The 21989-nt window shown below is 51.2% G+C and overlaps 3 protein-coding genes across 8 annotated transcripts in view; 2 read left to right on the forward strand and 1 right to left on the reverse strand.

Annotated features, from left to right (window-relative positions):
* The window catches only part of LOC114595223 (uncharacterized), a 646585-nt gene that overhangs the window by 310266 nt on the left and 314330 nt on the right, over positions 1 to 21989 (forward strand). The window lies entirely within an intron of this gene.
* The window catches only part of LOC144327580 (uncharacterized), a 290636-nt gene that overhangs the window by 33658 nt on the left and 234989 nt on the right, over positions 1 to 21989 (reverse strand). The window lies entirely within an intron of this gene.
* Positions 1 to 21989, forward strand: part of LOC144327588 (uncharacterized) — an 81083-nt gene that overhangs the window by 7570 nt on the left and 51524 nt on the right. The window contains exons 1-3 of one of the 6 annotated variants that reach the window (XM_077927929.1): positions 14542 to 14716; positions 15393 to 15512; positions 16869 to 17361. The exons of 1 other annotated variant lie outside the window; for it this stretch is intronic. In XM_077927929.1, the coding sequence (XP_077784055.1) occupies positions 16960 to 17361 (402 nt within the window). In that variant the 5' untranslated portion in view covers positions 14542 to 14716; positions 15393 to 15512; positions 16869 to 16959. Of the gene's footprint in view, positions 1 to 14541; positions 14775 to 15392; positions 15513 to 16868; positions 17362 to 21989 lie in introns of those variants that run through there. 4 more of the 6 variants (XM_077927931.1, XM_077927930.1, XM_077927926.1 and 1 more) reach the window with 4 other exon arrangements.

Raw genomic sequence — 21989 nt, forward strand, 5'->3', positions numbered from 1 at the left:
CCTTGCCGGGGTGGGAGGAGGCAGCAGAGCGAGGGATTGAGGGACGGCGGCAGCTGAGGCGGCGGCGGCTGTTGTGGTGGTGGCGGCGGCGATAGCGGGCGGAGGAGGAGCCGTCGCCGGGAGTTGCTGCTGCTGCTGTTGCTGCTGCTGCCCGGACATGCCGGCCTCCTCCTCCTCCGCTGTCTCGCGCTCCTCCCTTTTGCGCGCGCTGCCCCGCCGCTCGGCACCAGCACCGCGGAGCCGCCCCCGGCTCGACGCGGATCCTCGCCGCCGCCGCCTCTCGCCGCCCGACTCCCTCCCACGGCACACCAGCCGGTGTCTCACGGCACACTAGTGTGCCGGGGAACACCGGTTGGGAAACACTGATCTAGTCCAACCCCCAGCAAGGCAGGAATCTCAGCTAAAGCATCCATGGCAGATGGCCGTCCGACCTCTGCTGAGAAACCTCCAAGGAAGGAGAGTCCACCACCTCCCAAGGGAGACCTTTCCCTGCCCAGCTGCTCTTAGATGTCCCTCAAGGCAGCGGGTCCTGAGTTCTAGCCCTGCTGAAACCATTGCACTGGCTGCCAAGGAGGAACCCAGCGAAGTTCAAAATAAATAAATCCTATTCTCATCATAAATGAGTAATACTTTCCTATGCATGCTTTTTATACTAATATACAAAAGTATGCCATTCCCTTTTCCAGAAATGCTTAATTGCTAATTCAATGGACTGAAAATGGATGGTTATTGTTATTATTATATTTAGGGAAGCTTTTAATGTTTGATGGACTATTGTATTTTAATATTTTGTTGGAAGCTGCCAAGAGTGGCTGGGGAAACCCAGCCCGATTGGTGGGGTATAAATAAATTATTATTATAATTAATTAATTAATTAATTAATTAAATTGATCAGGTGACTGTTCTCCTTTCGAAAGAGGCAGGTGGAATCTCCACAATTGCTAATAGCATAACATTGAAAGTGCAGGGAAATATGGGGAGCCCTAGAGCATCTGCTTGGCATGCAGAATGTCCCATTGTCAGCCCCTGGCATCTCCTGCAAGGGCTGGACGAAATCCCTGCCTGAAACTCTGGGGAGATGCCAGTCAGTGTAGGCCAGGGGTCCTCGTACTATGTCCCGTGGGCTAAATCCAGCCCGCCAGGGTCGTGAATCTGGCCTGCACGGCCATTTCAGAACCCACCAAGTGTCTGAGGCTGAAAGCATCTCGCAGCCCGCTCAGTCAGTCCCTGCGCAGCACTGAGCTGCTACTGGCGTGGTGGCAGCTCTACCAATGAAAGGCCGGGGGTTTCGCCCGGGGACGGTGAAGTGAGGCGTTCCCAAAGTGAAGGAAGGATTGAACTCTGATTAATAAGAATACACACAGAGGCTTGAACCAGCAAGACTCTGGGAAGGGTGCGTATAATAATCTCTGTATGTGTCTCTGTGTCTCTCTCTGTCTGGCCAGGAGGACAGTGATCATTATCACCTTTATGTGGACCTGTTTCCTGGCCCTAAGATTAACATCCTAAGATTAACATATCAGAAAAGCTACAGCAAAGAAACTGCCCACTGTCTTTGATGACCCAGGACGCCTGCCTGTCTAAGTGGGTACGTGACTTGTGAAGAAAGAGAAATGGAACAGGGATGCAGAGGTGTGGATTGGTCAAGAATCATATCAAAATAGTTTAAACCCAGTCAACTCAATGCTTTCATTGCTGACACAGATGGCTTACTCTATATTTGTTATAAATCCTCATAGCAATCCCACCTGATCACTACAGGAAGTGTTGTCTTTTGGCTTGAAGAGCAAAGCTGAGGTTGGCGGAGGAAGGCAGACTTTGGTCAATTCGGTTTCGTTACATAGACGTTTACTTCAAGGGTGGGAGAAGGAAGCATAGTCCTATTTCTGTGAGTGGAGCAGCAGTCTTTCCACTCATGTGGTTTACATGCTCTGAAAGTTGGGATCTGTTTTGAGATTTAAATTTTAAAAGGGTGGAGTGGAACCGAATATTGACCATCTTGTTAGCCTGGGGAGCCACATTCTGGTGAAGGAGGCCAGGATAGGTCCCCAAGGCTTGGGATGTCCCTCCTTCCCTGCCGTAGGACTTGGAATCCAGGAGAAAACTCTTGGAATAGCCTTTCCAGGTGCTCAGGGACGGACTCACCTGTCCCCATGTCCTTCTCTTTGCAGATGTGCTGCGGTTGCACATCCCTCCCCCACAGGTGAGTATTGGAGAGAACCAGAGCAGGGACTCAGACCTGCCCTCCTTGCCCCCCCACTCTGCACTCTGGGATGTGGAGAAGCCCTCCCTTCGTGAGGAACTGACAGCCTGACTTTTGCCTTTCTGCCAGCTTACCTTCAGATTAACACAGCAAGGTTGGACTAGAAGCACCTTGTGGTCCCTTCCAACTTGTCAATTCTATGATTCTATTACTCCCCCTCCTTTCCACTCACCTTGAGAGAACCTTTTGTTCTGCCAGCTCACCTACAGATTAACACAGCAAGGTGTGCTCTGCTGAGCCAGTGTCAAAGGTCTACTGGCAGCTGCATCGTGGATGGAGGAGTATCCCTCAGATCTGACTCCACTTGGCTGACCAGAAAGCAGCATTTCCACCAAGCCTTGCGGGACCTTGCTCCCCCTGGCGACTCATTGACTGAGCTTGTTGAGAGCTGGAATGTCCAGCTCTGGTCACTGTAGAGCTGCAAGAGGTGAATGAGAAGATCAGGGCATGTGGTGGTGGAGGAATCAGGTTCCCCGCAGAGAAAGGCTGGTTTTGATGAAGGAGACATTAGTGGGAAATGTGGCGCGGGGGGGGGGGGGACACACAACAGAAGAATATAGAACCATGTACAGGATGAGGAAAGTGGAGAGCCACCACCCCCACCAGTTTTGTCAGACTAAATTGGCCCAATGAATTGATGGGCAGGAGAGGAGGAGCAGACAGGAAAGGTCCTCATACAGCAGTGTGCAGGCTGCTTTTTTCATTTTCTTTGTTCGTACACAGGGACCTACACTCTGGCCAAATCCAGCTAGCAGGCTCATCCCCTCCACACAAACACACAATTGTTTTCTTAACATGAAACAGGATTGCTAGGCAAAGGTCCATGTGTCTATGAGGTGCCATGGAAGAAAATGCTGGCCTGTTTTCTTCTTCATGGCAGGGTTGCAGTGACGTGTTCTCTGGCTGGGTCCAGGAGGAGAATGCCCCTTTTGAATGCCACCCACTTTTATTCCCCCACCTTCATCCTGCTGGGGGTCCCGGGGCTGGAGGCGCTTCACTCCTGGATCTCCATCCCCTTCTGCCTTGGCTACCTCGTTGCTCTCGTGGGCAACTGCACCATCCTCTTCATCATCAAAACGGAAGCCAGCCTCCACCAGACCATGTTCTACTTCCTCTCCGTCCTTCCGGCCATCGACCTGGGCCTCTCCACCTTCACCCTGCCCAAGACGCTGGCCATCTTCTGGTTTGGCCTTGGGGAGATCAGCCATGGGGTCTGCCTGGCTCAGATGTTCTTCATCCACAGCTTCACGGGGATGGAGTCTGTCGAGTGTTTTGTAAGGCTGGGAGAGAAACCCAGAGAGCAGTTGCTGCCAATCAGTGTAGGCCATCCTGAGGTAGATGGATTGACGGTCTGATTCAGAACTCTGCAGTTCTCTGATCCTGGGAAGCTGGACTCTGGCCCAATTCACTGCAGTGCAATTTGGGGCAGCGGATCAGGAGGGGCAAGAACTTTTCAACAATGTGCACCAGAATTCTTGTTGTTGCTGTTGTTGTCCTGCCTTTCTCTCTGACAGGGGCTCAGGGCACAGAAATGGCTCCTCTTTCTTGAAGGGCCCCACAGACCTCATGGGACACCAGAGCAGATTCCCTTGTTGCTTTTTTGAGTTGATCAGCAATGGGGGTTGCATTCCCTTATTTACAGGAGGGCTGTTGCTAAAGCACATGACATGCTCTTCACGCTTAGTTATGTATTAGGAACACAGGCACAAATTGTTTCGTGTGTGTGCATATTTGCAAACTACCCCCATCTCTGGGCAGTGAGACTCCAGGGGTCCCAGGTCCATATAGTTTTATTTACTCAAAAATTCAACCAGAGTGTAGGATGGAGGGGCTCACAGCATGGACACCCCCAGCAGGTCTGGCTTCTCCATCTGGCGCAGCTTTGGCTCTGGCACAGAGGAAGCCGGTCTCTGGGTCTCCCACAACTGTCTCTGGGTCTTGCTTTCCTAGCTAGACAGCCCCTCCCCCATTAGCCTGGGTTGCCCCCCCCCCTTGCTGCAGTTTTTGCAACCCAGCTCCTTCTTTGGAGTTGCTGAGGAGGACACTCTATGGCCAGGGAAGGCCCTTGTCTTGCCAAGAAACTTGTCTGTGGGAATCGTGCATCCATAATGCTATGGAAAGGGTGAATGTCTTCTAGAATTCTCTGGTGTCACCAGAAGAGGAAGCCGTTCTTTTCAGTCAGGTCTGTTATCAACTGCAGAGGATGAGTAGCCTTGGGAGCCTCTTGGGGAGATGGAAGTGTTGAAAGGACTGAATCCATGAGGGAGAGCTACGTGCTCTGAGATGGGGGAACCTTCGGGCAAAGGCCAGCAGAGAAGGGATGCTGTTGACTGCTGGTTTCTGTTCCTCCCCACTTTCCCAAAGGGCGTAACACCTGAGGTCCTGCGGGAGGAAAGAGCGTCTCAGGGTCAGGGGCCAGTCTGGGCCAAAGCGGCCCTCACCTGCCCCCACCACAGAGTCCCTGGCTCTCGTCTATATTATTGCACTTTATGTGTTGTTTATGTGCAAGATAAACATTTGATATTGTGATAAGAATATATAGAAGAGAATTGTTTATGTGACTGCACAGCCGGTTACGTCTTGTGTGTTTGTCCATTCCAGGAATAATAATAATAATAATAATAATAATAATAATAATAATAATAATAATAATAATAATAATAATAATTTATTATTTATACCCTGCCCATCTGGCTGGGCCTCCCCAGCCACTCTGGCCGGCTTCCATAAAAACCAAAAATACAATAAAATCACACGTTAAAAACTTCCCTGAAAAGGGCTGCCTTAAGATGTCTCCTGAATGTCAGGTAGTTGTTTATCACTTTGACATCCGATGGGAGGGCGTTCCACAGGGCGGACGCCACCACTGAGAAGGCCCTCTGCCTGGTTCCCTGTAACTTGGCCTCTTGCAGTGAGGGAACCGCCAGAAGGCCCTCGGAGCTGGACCTCAGTGTCCTGGCAGAACGATGGGGGAGGAGACGCTCTTCAGAAGAAGTGTGCATGCACACGAAAGCTCATACCAAGAACTAACTTAGTTGGTCTTTAAGGTGCTACTGGAAGAAATTTTTTTTTATTTTGACTATGGCAGACCAACACGGCTACCTATCTACTACTGGATCCTTGACTTGATCATGGATGGAGGACTTGACCTCGCATGTGTAACAGAGACTTGGTTGGATGAAGCAGATGGGCCTGTCCTTGTCGCTGCTTGTCCACCAGGTTTCTCTTACGCACAGCAACCCAGGTCATGTGGGCGGGCGGGGGGGTTGCAGTGATTTTTAGGAAGTCATTAGTTTGCACCAGGCATCCTATTGGGAAGACCCAGCTTTCTGAGTGCATGTTCTGGAAGTTGGGCAATAGGGGCAGTACAGGATTCCTTTTGGTGTACCGACCTCCCCGCTGCACCAAGGATTCCCTGCCCGAGCTGCTTCAGGTTGTGGCGGATGTTCTCCTGGAGACCCCTAGCTTGGTTGTCCTAGGGGATTTTAACATCCATGCCGCTCGGGACTTCGTGGAAAGCATGGCCTCCATGGGGCTGTCCCCGAATATGTTTGGCCCAACTCATAGCCGCGGACATGCCTTGGACCTGGTGTTTACCTCTATGGATGTTGGTGATCTGACACTAAGTAAAAGCGAAACGAAAGAAGTGCCATGGTCAGATCACTTCCTGGTGCAACTGGACTTCTCTGCGACCCTTCCCCTCTGCAGGGAGGTGGGACCGATTCGGATGGTCCGCCCCCTCCACTTAATGGATCCAAATAGTTTCCAGAGAGTGGTAGGGGATGCTTTATCCCATGTTGATGGCCTTTCAGCTGATTCCCTGGTGGCCCGCTGGAATGTGGAGTTAACCAGGGCTATTGACTGTTTGGCTCCGAAGCGCCCTCTCCGATTGCATGGAGCCCGGACAGCCCTGTGGTTTTCCACGGATCTGAGGGCAATGAAACAATCGTTGAGACGGCTAGAGCGCTGGTGGCGGAAAACTCATTCCGAATCTGAGCGGACACAGGTTAGAGCTCAACTTCGAGCCTACCAAGTGGCGATAGCGACGGCGAAGAAGAATTTCTTCGTCGCCTCTATTGCATCTGCAGAAAACAGCAGCAGGAGACTTTTTCAGGTGGTTCACAATTTAGCGGAACCACCTGCGACATCGGGGCCCAGTACGGGCCACATGATCTCCTGCAATGATTTTGCAAAGTGGTATCTGAAGAAGTGTGCATGCACACGAAAGCTCATACCAAGAACTAACTTAGTTGGTCTTTAAGGTGCTACTGGAAGAATTTTTTTTTTTTCAAGTCAAGGATGTCAGTGGTCTTATGAATCATTGACCTGGCATTGCACAGCAACACCTTCAGGTTATGTGGGTCTCCCTTGCTGATTCTAGTATCCATCCGGTCAGGACCAGACCCAGAGGCAGGGATAGTCCTCAAACAACGACTAAACCTGCCTCCTCTGTAATGACATGGTCTGGTCTTAGCGTAACTCCTCCTCCTACCCGTGATCACTGAGATAGGTTGTCCCAGTGCATCCCCCCCTGTGGAACATGCTCCAGCCATTTTGTTGGATGCGACCCACTCCCCAGCAGCCCTGACCCCTTCCCTTAAGAACAAAATAACACTTAAAAAAACAAAAACAAATAAAACAATACGAACAAAAAACAATAAAAATTACAAAAACATAAAATCAAACAAATTCCCAGGCCCAATAAAGATCCATCCCACCCCCACCCCCCCAACATACAAAAAATTCAAGAGAAAATTTTAAAAACATTTTAAAAGCACTCACTCTGCACCCCTCCAGCAGTAACAGCAACTGTCCGAGTGAGGCCCGTCAGGCCCTGCCCTGGGCCAGGTGGTAAGTGGCAGGAAGGAGCAGGGCCCCCAGACACTCACACAGGAGAGTCCTCCTCACCTCTGGGGGAGGGATGTGCAACCGCAGCACATCTGCAAAGAGAAGGACATGGGGACAGGTGAGTCCGTCCCTGAGAACCTGGCAAGGCTATTCCAAGAGTTTTCTCCTGGGTTTCAAGTCCTACGGGAGGGAAGGAGGGACATCCCAAACCTTGGGGGGGGGGCAATCCTGGCCTCCTTCAACCAGAATGTGGCTCCCCAGGCTAACAAGATGGTCAATATCCAGTTCCACTCCACCCTTTTAAAATTTAAATCTTGTTATGTACTGAGTTGAATAGGATCCAAACTGAAGCAGTCTGATTGGTCCTAGAACAATAGGATCCAAATTGCAGCAGTCTGATTAGTCCTAGAACAATAGGATTCAGAATGCAGCAGTCTGATTGGTCCTAGAACAATGCAGCAGTATGATTGGTTGGCAGGAACCACCCAATCCTGCTCCAGATAGAAGTGAATCCACAACCTGATTGGCTTACAGTAGAATTCCGGAATTAGCCAATCATGTGCAGCCCATTGTGTAAATAATGTATATAAAGCAGATACTGTGAGGGGACATTCATTCATTCCTCCTCCCCACTATGAGCTGAATAAAGAGCATGAAATCACTTTGCGACTCTGAGTATATTTCACTGGCGACGAAGGTGGGATCCCGCTGAGCTGACCGCCACACACCGCACCGCAGCACCACCACCTGCCGCACCGCTGCCTCGCACCGTGTATCCAGGCTTCAGCTCCGGGACACAAGGAACTCAGAATGGCAGCCAACAGCAGCTTCTCGCCATTCAACCCAGCATCTGGAGACTGGGAAGCGTACGCCTCCCGTTTCACCTTCCTCCTAGAAGCCAAAGGGGTCACCGACGAAGAAGACGCCAAGAAGAGGGCGATATTCTTCAGCGTCTGCGGAGAGGAGACGTTTGAAATCGCCCGGGCTCTCCTTGCGCCTGAAGACGTCGCAACTGTTCCATACAAAACAATAATGGAACAGCTGAAGGGGCACTTTTCGCCGCAGCCCTCAGTGGTGGCTCGTCGAAATGCCTTCTATGCAAAGCGACAAGCCCCTGGGGAAACCATAACTGGGTTTGTGACCTCTCTCCGCCAAGCCGCCCGGTTCTGCAACTTCTCAGAGCTGGAGAACATGCTTCGTGACCGCCTCGTCGGTGGCCTGAAGGATGAGAAGCTGCAACGACGCCACTACGCTAAGAAGGACCTAACGTTCCAGGTCGCTCTGGAGGAGGCCCTGGCAACGGAAGCTGCCGAGAGGTCGACGCAAGAGGCACGGCCGAGCCTGCCATCCCAACTGAGGGTCCACCACGAAGACCTCACCGACGACTCAGGATCCGACAGGGAGGAGGTGCACCGAGTACAGCAGCGCACTCAAGCAGCGCACAGACCACAGCTGCCTCGACGAGAAGGAGGAAACTGCGCAAGCTGCGGGGAGAGTCACGAGAGGAGGACCTGCCGTTTCCGCAACGCAGAGTGCAGGCAGTGCAGAAAATCGGGACACATCGCCCGGGTGTGTCAGGCTCGGCCCACCCGACACCAGGCATCAGATGACCAACCCAAGAGCCCCAGGTCCCGGGGCCCAACGCACCAAGGCAACTCGACAGAGCTCACGGACTGCCAGGTATACCAGTTGCCCCACCCCAACGTAGAGAAAATTTATGTAGAGGTACAGATAGAGGGGGCCCCATGCCGCATGGAGCTTGACACGGGTTCAACTCTATCCATAATCTCGGCAAAGACCTTAAGGAAACTGTGTCCTACTGGGGGTCCCAAACTCAGGCCGGCCCCATTCACCCTACGGGACTTCCAGAAACGTAAGGTCCCCACAATGGGGGTGGGGACCTTCAGGGTGCAATACCGAGGGCGGACGCGGCAACTGGACTTGCTTGTGGTCAAGGACCCCTACATTAGCTTACTGGGATTGGCATGGTTTGGACCACTGGGGCTAGCTGTCACCGGGGTGAACCACACTAGCTTACAAGTGGACGTGGACGCCATATGCAAGGAATTTCCAGGGGTTTTCGACGGGAAATTGGGACAGTATATGGGCCCCCCCATTGCGCTACAGCTTGACCCCGCAGTACGACCGGTCAGGCTCAAGGCCCGCCGGGTCCCGTTCGCCTTGAAACCTCGCATAGACGAGGAATTGGACCGACTCGTGGAGCAAGGAGTGCTGGAGCCGGTGCCTAATGCCCCCTGGGAAACTCCAATCGTCACACCCGTCAAGCCTAATGGTTCGGTCCGCATCTGTGCAGACTACAAATGTACCATAAACAAGGCCCTCACGGCCCACGCATACCCAGTGCCAGTGGTCAGCCATGTCCTTGCCACCCTGGCTGGGTCGAAAATTTTTGGCAAGCTGGACTTGGCCCAAGCATATCAACAGCTGCCAGTAGATGAGGCCACAGCAGAGGCACAGACGATTGTGACGCACAGAGGAGCATTCAGGGTAAAGCGGCTGCAATTCGGGGTCAGCGTGGCACCAGGCATATTCCAGAATCTAATGGACTCTCTCCTTAAAGGGATTCCTGGTGTCACCCCCTTCTTCGATGATGTGTTGATTGCCGGGCCCACACCAGAGGAGTTTGAGGACCGCCTCCGCACCGTTCTGCACCGTTTCCAGACGGCGGGTCTCAAGGTGAAGCGGGAAAAATGTCTACTAGGAGTGCCTCAGGTGGACTTTCTGGGATTTATGGTGGATGCAGAAGGGGTCCACCCAACTGGGGACAAGGTACGGGCCATTTGTGATGCTCCAGCGCCCAAGAGCAAGACTGAACTTCAGGCCTTCTTGGGACTATTGAACTTTTACCATTCCTTCCTTCCCCACAAGGCGGCGGTAGCGGAGCCCCTACACAGACTCCTGGACAAGCGGGCCCCTTGGGTGTGGGGCCAGCGCCAGGAGGCTGCATTCCAGGCAGTCAAGGACTTGCTTGTCTCAAACTCTGTCTTGGCACACTTTGACGAGAGGCTGCCGGTGGTGCTAGCATGCGACGCCTCACCCTATGGCATTGGCGCTGTCCTGGGGCACCAACTCCCAGATGGAAGAGAGGTACCGGTGGCGTACTTTTCCCAGACACTCAACGCAACCGAGCGGAACTACTCGCAAATTGACAAGGAGGGTCTGGCAATCGTGAAGGGAGTAAAAAAATTCCATGATTTCTTGTACGGGCGGCCCTTCACCGTGGTGACTGACCACAAGCCGTTGCTTGGCTTGTTTGCCCCCGAAAAGCAGACCCCTCAAGTGCTGTCTCCTCGCGTCCTCAGGTGGTCAATTTTCCTTGCCAGCTACCAGTATGCACTGATTCACCGACCTGGGAAGGCGATGGGCCATGCGGACGCCCTCAGCAGGCTACCACTACCAGAAACAGGCCCTGACCCAGCACCTGCACAAGAGGTTATGAGCCTGGAGCTGCTTCCCGACCGCCCCATTCAGGCACAAGAAGTTGCACACCATTCCAAGAAAGATAGGGTCATCTCCCGGGTCCTGGACTGGGTGTGGAGGGGATGGCCCAGCAGCAGCCCCGAGCCAGAATTCGCCGGCTACACAACCCGCAAACATGAACTGTCGGCCCACAAGGGGTGCCTGTTATGGGGAAGCAGAGTCGTTGTTCCCCAGCCCCTCCGCAAAAGGGTCCTCACAGCCCTACACGAGACACATCCAGGGGTAGTAAGAATGAAGGCCCTTGCCAGGAGTTATGTGTGGTGGCCGGGGATCGATGGCGAGATAGAAGCCTGGGTCAAACACTGTCAGGCCTGCCAAGAATCCCGCCCAGATCCCCCAAGGGCCCCAGTCCAGTTCTGGGAGTCCGCCCGAGCACCATGGTCACGCCTGCATGTGGATTTCGCTGGCCCCTTTCAGGGGAAAACATTCTTCATAGTGGTGGACTCCTACACCAAATGGCTGGAAGTCGCACTGGTACCATCCACTTCCACGCCCGCAGCCATCCGAGTACTGCGCAGGCTGTTTGCAACCCACGGGCTCCCTGACACTCTCGTCTCAGACAACGGGACTGCATTTACGTCAGGAGAATTCCAAACCTTCACAGCACAGAACGTCATCCGCCACATCCGTTCGGCGCCGTTCCACCCTGCCACCAATGGCCAAGCAGAACGCATGGTGCGGACCACCAAGGACACCCTTCGCCGCATGACGCAAGGGGACTGGGAGTACCGCCTTGCCACATTCCTTCTAGCACAGCACAGCACCCCCAGCTCAACGACGGGCCGGAGCCCCGCTGAACTACTAATGGGTCGGCGCCTTGCAATCAGATTGGACCGCCTTCACCCCGATAGAGCTCAGGATGAGGTAGTGGTGGGGGAAGGCAGGAACCCCCGGACCTTCGAGGCCCAGGACCCAGTGTACGCAAAGAATTTTGGGGCAGGCCCAGCATGGGTACCCGCCACAGTCACCAGGGTCACTGGCCCAGTGTCGTACTAGGTGCTAACGGATGGGGGGCAATGCTGGCGCCGCCACTGCGACCAGATACGGCGACGATTCCCGGGAGAAACCCAGGATGAGGACAGGTCAGAGGAGTCCCAAGGGAACAGCGGGGCAGTGAGGCCCATAGAGCAGGAGGGGCCAGCAGGAGAGGCAGAATCAGTAAATACAGAGAGGACCCGTGAGGCCGGAAGGACACCAGAACCAGAACCACGCCTGAGCGAGCCGGTTGCACCAGACCAAACAACCCCATCACAGCCAGCATCCTTGGAACACGAGCCAGAACCTGGAGCCCGGACCAGGGAACACCCCAGGCCGCAACGCACACGTAGGCCGCCGGCATACCTTGAGGACTATGAATGTGAACTCCCGGGCAGGACTGGAACTTAGAGGGGAGGGGTGTTATGTACTGAGTTGAATAGGATCCAAACTGAAGCAGTCTGATTGGTCCTAGAACAATAGGATCCAAATTGCAGCAGTCTGATTAGTCCTAGAACAATAGGATTCAGAATGCAGCAGTCTGATTGGTCCTAGAACAATGCAGCAGTATGATTGGTTGGCAGGAACCACCCAATCCTGCTCCAGATAGAAGTGAATCCACAACCTGATTGGCTTACAGTAGAATTCCGGAATTAGCCAATCATGTGCAGCCCATTGTGTAAATAATGTATATAAAGCAGATACTGTGAGGGGACATTCATTCATTCCTCCTCCCCACTATGAGCTGAATAAAGAGCATGAAATCACTTTGCGACTCTGAGTATATTTCAAATCTCAAAACAGATCCCAACTTTCAGAGCATGTAAATCACATGAGTGGGAAGACCCCTGCTCCACTCACAGAAATACGACTATACTTCCTTCTCCCACCTTTAAAGTCTATGTAACGAAACTGAATCGACCCAAGTCTGCCTTCCTCCGCCAACCTCAGCTTCGCTCTTCAAGCCAAAAGACAACACTTCCTGTAGTGATCAGGTGGGATTGCTATGAGGATTTATAACAAATCTAGAGTAAGCCATCTGTGTCAGCAATGAAAGCATTGCGTTGACTGGGTTTAAACTATTTTGATATGATTCTTGATCAATCCACACCTCTGCATCCCTGTTCCATTTCTCTTTCTTCACAAGTCACGTACCCACTTAGACAGGCAGGCGTCCTGGGTCATCAAAGACAGTGGGCAGTTTCTTTGCTGTAGCTTTTCTGATATGTTAATCTTAGGCTGTTAATTTTAGGGCCAGGAAACAGGTCTCACATAAAGGTGATAATGATTGTTGTCCTCCTGGCCATCCTTCTTATCATATGTATTGATTGTTTATGACCCATTTGGGCAGGGGTACAGACGTTTGGTCTGTAACACATGGATCATCAGTCTGCGTCTCATGTGTTCTGTGTTTTAAAGGTCTCTGAGATCTCTTGATGAAGGGAGGGAGATGCTCAGAATCCAGCCAAGAGCCTCACCCCAAATAATAATAATAATAATAATAATTTATTTTTTATACCCCGCCCATCTGGCTGGGCCTCCCCAGTCACTCTGGGCGGCTTCCATAAAAACAAAAAATACAATAAAATATCACACGTTAAAAACTTCCCTGAACAGGGCTGCTTTCAGATGTCTTCTGAATGTCAGGTAGTTGTTTATCGCTTTGACATCTGCTGCAAGGGCGTTCCACAGGGCGGGCGCCACTACCGAGAAGGCCCTCTGCCTGGTTCCCTGTAGCTTTGCTTCTCGCAATGAGGGAACCGCCAGAAGGCCCTCAGTGCTGGACCTCAGTGTCCGGGCAGAACGATGGGGGTGGAGACGCTCCTTCAGGTATATTGGACAGAGGCCATTTAGGGCTTTAAAGGTCAGCACCAACACTTTGAATTGTGCTCGGAAACGTAATGGGAGCCAATGTAGGTCTTTCAAGACCAGTGTTATATGGTCTCGGCGGCCGCTCCCAGTCACCAGTCTAGCTGCCGCATTCTGGATTAGTTGTAGTTTCCGAGTCACCTTCAAAGGTAGCCCCACGTAGAGTGCATTGCAGTAGTCCAAGCGGGAGATAACCAGAGCATGCACCACTCTGGCGAGACAGTCCGCGGGCAGGGAGGGTCTCAGCCTACGTACCAGATGGAGCTGGTAAACAGCTGCCCTGGACACAGATTTGACCTGTGCCTCCATGGACAGCTGTGAGTCCAAAATGACTCCCAGGCTGCACACCTGGTCCTCCAGGGGCACCGTTACCAAAATCAGGACCAGGGAATCCTCCACACCTGCCCGCCTCCTGTCCCCCAAAAACAGTACTTCTGTCTTGTCAGGATTCAACCTCAATCTGTTAGCCGCCATCCATCCTCCAACCGCCTCCAGACACTCACAAAGGACCTTCACCGCCTTCACTGGTTCTGATTTAAAAGAGAGGTAGAGCTGGGTATCATCCGCATACTGATGAACACCCAGCCCAAACCTCCTGATGATCTCTCCCAGCGGCCGCATGTAGATGTTGAAAAGCATGGGGGAGAGGACAGAACCCTGAGGCACCCCACAAGTGAGAGCCCAGGGGTCTGAACACTCATCCCCCCCCACCACTTTCTGAACACGGGCCAGGAGGAAGCAGCGGAACCACTGTATGACAGTGCCCCCAGCTCCCAGCCCCTCAAGACGGTCCAGAAGGATGTTATGGTCAATGGTATCTGCAAAAAACTTTGCAAAATCATTGCAGGAGATCATGTGGCCCATACTGGGCCCCGGTGTTGCAGGTGGTTCCGCTAAATTGTGAACCACCTGAAAAAGTCTCCTGCTGCTGTTTTCTGCAGATGCAATAGAGGCGGTGAAGAAAAGGATATCCGGGCATTGGCGTAGCCAGGGGGGCAGCTGACCCCCTTAATCCATAAAGAAATAATAATCTGAGGTTCTGGCAAGCGAGAGAGGGCTGAGCTGGAGGGACTCGGCTTGGCAAGGGTTAAAGGGAACCGAGCTGCCTTCCTAGAGAGGCCAGGAAGCAAGGGGGGGCAGGTCCTCCAGAGCCAAGGCCCCTCCCTCCCCAGTCCTTTCCTGCTAGGAAGGCGGGGGGGGGGGGGTGTTGCTTTGTGTCTCTGCTGCAACGGCTGCCTCGCTCCCCCCTCCCGGGATCTGGTGAGTCTCCTCTCTCTCTCTCTGGGATCTGGTGAGTCTCCTCTCTCTCTGGGATCTGGTGGGGGTCCCAGGGTTGCAGCAGGGGAGGGGGCCTGGGGGGGTCTGATCTGCTCCTGCGGGGGGGGGACCCCAAGTCAGGGAGGAGAGGGTCCTGCCAGGGAGGGGCCAGGTCTGCCACGCTCTCCTTCCTGCAGATCAGAGGATCCCAAACCCAGTTGGCCCTCCGCCCCCCCTTTCAGAAAAAATCTCCCTTCTTCAAACAAAGGAGTCCCTGGGACTTTAACTCTGTGTGACATCGCTCAGCCTCACTGCACAACAGAGGAAACACCTGCAAATGGTTTTCCAAGACCAGAAGAGGAGGTGGACTAGCCCCCCCCCCAAAAAAAAAGGGTGGGAGAGAAAGGCCAGAACTAAAGAGAGGGATCCCAGCCCAGAGTCTGGCTGCTGCATTGGGGACCAGTTTCCCAGTGTCTCCCAGGGCAGCTCCCCACGGAGGCCACTGCAGCAATCCCCTCGCACCCAGAGCAGGGCATCCCAGGACCACATCCTCTCTCTCCCAAAAGAATTGTTGCTGGAAAACCAGCCGGAAATGGGCGCTGCTACTCACTGAGCCTCCAGGGACCTTGGCATCAATGGCTATGTGATTGTTAAGCCATCCACCTCTCTTTTAAATCAGAACCAGTGAAGGCGGTGAAGGTCCTTTGTGAGTGTCTGGAAGCGGTTGGAGGATGGATGGCGGCTAACAGATTGAGGTTGAATCCTGACAAGACAGAAGTACTGTTTTTGGGGGCAGGAGGTGAGCAGGTGTGGAGGATTCCCTGGTCCTGAATAGGGTAACTGTGCCCCTGAAGGACCAGGTGCGCAGCCTGGGAGTCATTTTGGACTCACAGCTGTCCATGGAGGCACAGGTCTAATCTGTGTCCAGGGCAGCTGTTTACCAGCTCCATCTGGTACGTAGGCTGAGACCCTCCCTGCCCGCGGACTGTCTCGCCAGAGTGGTACATGCTCTGGTTATCTCCCGCTTGGACTACTGCAATGCACTCTACGTGGGGCTACCTTTGAAGGTGACTCGGAAACTACAACTAATCCAGAATGCGGCAGCTAGACTGGTGACTGGGAGCGGCCGCCGAGACCATATAACACTGGTCTTGAAAGACCTACATTGGCTCCCATTACGTTTCCGAGCACAATTCAAAGTGTTGGTGCTGACCTTTAAAGCCCTAAACGGCCTCGGTCCAGTATACCTGAAGGAGCGTCTCCACCCCCATCGTTCTGCCCGGACACTGAGGTCCAGCTCCGAGGGCCTTCTGGCGGTTCCCTCACTGCGAGAGGCCAAGTTACAGGGAACAAGGCAGAGGGCCTTCTCGGTAGTGGCGCCCGCCCTGTGGAACGCCCTCCCATCAGATGTCAAAGCGATAAACATCTACCTGACATTCAGAAGACACCTGAGGGCAGCCCTGTTCAGGGAAGTTTTTAATATGTGACATTTTAGTGTATCTTTCATCTTTGTTGGAAGCTGCCCAGAGTGGCTGGGGAAACCCGGCCAGATGGGCGGGGTACAAATAATAAATTATTATTATTATTATTACTAATACTAAATTACCCGCCTAAATTTCAAGGGAGGTGTCTTTGGCCTCATCCACTTGGGCCTCAGGGGTTGGTGAGATACATACCTGGCCCTTGGAGCAAAGAAAAAGGGACCCCACCCCAGGAGTCTGTCTGGAGAGCGGCAGAGAGTCCAAGTGCAAGAAAAGGAGACAGAAGCAGGGGAGTGGGGGTGGGGGGAGAACAACTCCTGAGGACCCCCAGGTGAGGACCCCCACTAGAGCCAAGCATCCATTATTCACAATATACAAGTGACTCCCTTGTCAGTCAGTTCTGACTTCATGCATTGACTGGATGGCAGCAGAAACCAGACTGATTCACCTCACATTAATCCGTTCAGTTGCCTCCACATTTTGCATTGCTAGAAGGCTAGAGACATATTTCTTCTCCTCCTACTCTTCTTTCCCGCAAAAAAGGTAGCTCATGGACTGGAATGCGGTGCAGTCCAGCCCTAGTTCCCAGCAAGACTCATCCATGCTTGCTCAGGGAATCTCTTTCTTCTACTGACCTACAAATTCTGTAACAGAACAATGTATTTGCTTTGTAGGATTTGCTAGAGCTTTTCATTAAGACGGACAGAACTTGGCAGAAGACCAAAAGGTTCCTTCCGATCTCTCACAGGCTTCCTGAGAGCACAGATGGATGTGCGAGACTCAGCTGGCCCTGGAGCAGGAAGAGGCCATGACATCCAAACTGGGAGCAGTGGGGGATTCTGGGAAAATTTTGTGCAGAAGATCCTGGGTGAGGAGGACACCCTCTGCTCAAAGATGCAGAGCCAGCAGTTGAGGCAGTTCTGCTGCCAGGAGGCCAAGGGACCCCGAGAGGTTTGCAGCCGACTCTACCACCTTGACCGTCAGTGGCTGAAGCCAGAAAGGCACACGAAAGCTGAGATGCTGGATCTGGTGATCTTGGAGCAGTTCCTGGCTGTCCTTCCACCAGAGATGGAGAGCTGGGTGAGGGAGTGTGGAGCGGAGACCAGTTCCCAGGCGGTGGCCCTGGCCGAAGGTTTCCTCCTGAGTCAGGCAGAGGAGAGAAAGCAGGTGAGAGAGACTTTCCTCTGGATACTCCAAAGGAGCTCCAAACAGGATGGAGAACATCCCATAATGCTCTACTGTTGGCCCATCCGTTTTCTGGGAAGGCATCCATGGAATGAGATGTAACACCTTGAATGTTTTTGTCTTTGTCATTCTTTTACTAATATTTCTCGCCATTCTCTGTTTTGAATCCTTGTTTCTTTTTCAGGGAACGGATCTCTTTGCAGAAATGGACCTGGAGTCCTGTGAGGCAGAGACGCCTCCGTTGGACACCAGAGAGAGGCCGCTGGGTAAGGAGGAAGGTGGTTTTTCTCCACTGGTGTCATTCTGTTGGTTTTCCAACTCATCTGAGGGTTCTTTGTCACGGCTAAAAATTGGCAGCTGTTTCTTTAATGCTTAAAAAGCTGGGTCAGCATGAGTCAGCGGCCTGCACCGGGTTGTATATAGAGAGTGAGAAATGTTAGTTTGGTTTGGGTTGGTTGGTTGGTGAAAGCTGGTAGTGTTGATGTGTGTGTGAGATTTTGACCAGCTTCGGCCCATCTGAAGCTGATACAGGCTCGTCTTATCTTGAGCCCAAGCAGAGTAGTCCACACAGCAGAAGGATAAGCAGTATGTGCCACATTCTCAACTTTATTTCCACTCTATGCTGAGAGAATACAAACATGCATCTTGCCTCTGTGAGAGCAGAGAAGCAACCTGCCTCTCTAACAAAGAAACCGAGAGAAGAGTGAAAAACAGGAAACCAGTGTACGTCACATCCGGTCTCCCATTCCTGTGGGAATCCAACAGTAACTTGGAGTGTGGAATGCAAAACAATGTTTTGTGACATACATTCGCTGCTCAGTGAGGAAGCAGAAACCAACAGTGTGTACAGTTGGCCAGTCGCTTTTGCAGAAAGGCTTTTAAGAATAAAAGCAGAAAGCACTCTGCAAGGATACTCTTCTTGTGGACTCTTTTATGCCAACAAGGGTCCGAGGACCAGGCTGAGGCAGCAAAGGGAGGTCAGAACATTTTATTTTTTTTACAAACACTGACAGGTTATGGGCCCAGTGTTTCTGAGCTTGTGCAGAGTGCAAAACGACTGACAGCATCTGAGCAGGGAGCTGGTGAGTCCTGGTGGTGTATGGAGCCAGTGGCTGTGCGTTGGAGCAGTTGGTGGCAAGCTGTAACTGTCTGCAGTGACGCTGGGGCAGCTAGGATCTGAGGATCAGGAAAGCACTCAGCATCGGCTACTGGAACAGTCTGAACTCCTAGAGGATCACAGTAGGCGACTCACAGAGCAGCTACACCAGTACTCTGCAAGGATACTCTTCTCGGGGACTCTTTTATGCCAACAGAACCTTTTTTTTTTAAACAAACACTGATATTCTTTTCATCTTGTTTTGCGGGGAGACAGTTGGGAACAAGGGTCCAGAGGAGGGGAGATGGGTTTCTGCACATCTAACATATGAAATGGGCACAAACATCCAAATGCTCTCAGCAAGTAAGGCTTTCTCAAAGGCCCATCTGTAGTTAGAGATGCCCTGTTTCCCCTGTGAGAGAAGCCGGCACTCCTGGCGTCCTGCTTACCTTTTTTCTCTTGCAGGTGGCAGAAGGATGCCGGGAAGACCTCCTGATCCGCCTTTTCATGGGGGCAGAAGGGAAGCAGCGGCTGTGGAACCAGATCAGGTCAGGGGAAGCTGCCTTGTGGGGTCGGAGGCCGAGGGATGGAGCAATGTCATGGACTGGTTGGGCACAGAGGAATGGTGGGAGGAAGCAGCTGGGGAACCAGGAAGGGAAGATGGCTCAGAGCCCAAGGAGTGGAGGTGGAGGAAGGATGAGTGGTCAGAGGGAGAAGCCTGGGAAGAGGAGGTGTCAGAAGCTGAAGGGGTAACAGGGCTTAGTGAGCTGGGAGACTCTGTGGCAGAATGCAGTGCAGAATCAGAGGCAGAAGAGGAAGGAGGCGAGTGGGAGAGGGAAGTCGAGAGGCAGAGGTGAGTCAGGAGAAGGAGGAGCCATCGGTGGCTCCCTCTCCTTCTGCCAGAAGCCACCCTCCCTGCTTGTCTCTCAGAGCCAGGAAACCCCCTGCGTTGCAGGAATCTCTGCTAGATCATGCAAACTGACAGACCCTCTGGGAATGAGCTGCTGTTCTCATGAGGCCCGAAACTCAGCCAAGTCTGTGAATATCGTGTTCTTGCTAAGAAAGTGTGAACTCCAGCTGTGAACTGTGGGATTTCCTACCCATATAACTCTGACACCAGCCTTCTGAATTTCGCCATTAGGATTCATCTGTAGTTGCAGTTTTCATGGAATCCTAGAGTTGAAAGGGACCCCAAGGGTCATCAAGTCCAACCCCTGCGTTGCTAGATCATCCAAGACAGATGGCCATCCAAAATTGTTGTTGTTGTTTAGTCGTTTAGTCGTGTCCGACTCTTCGTGACCCCATGTACCAGAGCACGCCAGGCACTCCTGTCTTCCACTGCCTCCCACAGTTTGGTCAGACTCATGTTTGTAGCTTCGAGAACACTGTCCAACCATCTTATTCTCTGTCGTCCCCTTCTCCTTGTACCCTCCATCTTTCCCAACAACAGGGTCTTTTCCAGGGAGTCTTCTCTTCTCATGAGGTGGCCAAAGGATTGGAGCCTCAACTTCATGATCTGTCTTTCCAGTGAGCACTCTGGGCTGATTTCCTTAAGAATGGATGCGTTTGATCTTCTTGCAGTCCATGGGACTCTCAAGAGTCTCCTCTAGCACCATAATTCAAAAGCATCAATTCTTTGGCGATCAGCCTTCTTTATGGTCCGGCTCTCACTTCCATACATCACTACTGGGAAGACCGTGGCTTTAACTATACGGACCTTTGTTGGTAAGGTGATGTCTCTGCTTTTAAAAAAATAAAAAAATAAAAATTATTGGTTTTACAACATTTTTTAAACAATACAAACAAATAAAAAGACAAACAAACATGTATAATTTCATAACCTTTTTTTCATAACCCTCATTTCTCGGACTCCCCCATACCTCCCCTTTCTGCATCCCAATTTCCAAAATTATTTCAGCAGCTTCTAAGTAATTTTATCAAATATGTGTCCTCTTAGTCTTTTCTTCAACTTAATCTTATGTCACTGTAATCCCTTTTTCTTTCTCAACACCTCGACATTTTAGCATTCATCAATTTTATAATAGTTCTTAAGATAAACTTTGAATTTCTTCCAATCCTCTTCCGCCGTCTCTTTCCTCTGATCACGGATTCTGCCAGTCATCTCAGCCAGTGTCATATAGTCCATCACTTTCATCTGCCATTCTTCCAAGGTGGGTAGATCTTGTGTCTTCCAATACTTTGCGATAAGTATTCTTGCTGCTGTCGTAGCACACATAAAGAAAGTTCTATCTTTCTTTAGCACCAATTGGCCGACAATGCCCAAGAGAAAGGCCTCTGGTTTCTTAGGGAAGGTACATTTAAGTACTTTTTTCATTTCATTATATATCATCTCCCAGAAGGCCTTAATCTTTGGGCACGTCCACCAAAGGTGGTAGAAAGTACCTTCAGATTCTTTACATTTCCAGCACTTGTTATCAGGCAAATGGTAAATCTTTGCTAGCTTGACTGGGGTCGTGTACCACCTATAGATCATTTTCATAATATTTTCCTTTAAAGCATTGCATGCTGTGAATTTTATCCCGGTGTTCCACAACCATTCCCAGTCAGCAAACATAATGTTATGACCAATGTCCTGTTCCCACTTAATCATAGCTGATTTAACTGTTTCGTCTTGTGTATTCCATTTCAGCAGCAAATTATACATTCTTGACAAGTTCTTAGTATTGGGTTTTAACAGTTCAGTTTCTAATTTTGATTTCTCCACCTGGAAGCCAATTTTCCTGTCCTGTTTGTAAACCTCCATTATTTGATAATAACGGAGCCAATCTCGTACTTTGGGTTTCAATTTCTCATGACTCTGTAACTTCAATTTATCTCCATCTTGTTCCAAAATTTCCCAATACTTTGGCCATTCGGCCTCCATATTGAGTTTTTACAATGCCTTAGCCTCCAAGGGTGACAACAATCTAGGGGTTTTGTTTTCCAACAAGTCTTTGTATCTTATCCAAACATTATATAATGCTTTTCTAACAATATGGTTTTTGAAAGCCCTATGCACTTTAATTTTATCATACCATAAGTATGCATGCCAACCAAATGTGTTATTGAAACCTTCTAAATCCAAGATATCTGTATTCTTGAGGAGCATCCACTCTTTCAGCCAGCAAAACGCTGCTGCTTCGTAGTACAATTTTAAGTCCGGCAGGGCAAATCCCCCTCTTTCTTTTACATCTGTCACTATTTTAAATTTTATTCTGGGCTTTTTGCCCTGCCAGACAAATTTCGAAATGTCTTTCTGCCACCTCTTGAAACAGTCCATCTTGTCAAGAATCTGCAAGGTTTGAAACAAAAATAACATTCTAGGCAGTACATTCATCTTGATAACTGCAATTCGGCCTAACATTGACAATTTCAAATTTGACCATATTTCTAGATCTTTTTTGATTTCTGACCAACATTTTTCATAATTGTCTTTATACAAGTTCAAGTTTTTAGATGTCAGATGAACCCCTAGGTATTTCACCTTCTTAACCACTGTCAAACCTGTTTCATT

Source organism: Podarcis muralis, chromosome 4, assembly GCF_964188315.1.
Source record: "Podarcis muralis chromosome 4, rPodMur119.hap1.1, whole genome shotgun sequence".
Lineage (NCBI taxonomy): Eukaryota > Metazoa > Chordata > Lepidosauria > Squamata > Lacertidae > Podarcis > Podarcis muralis.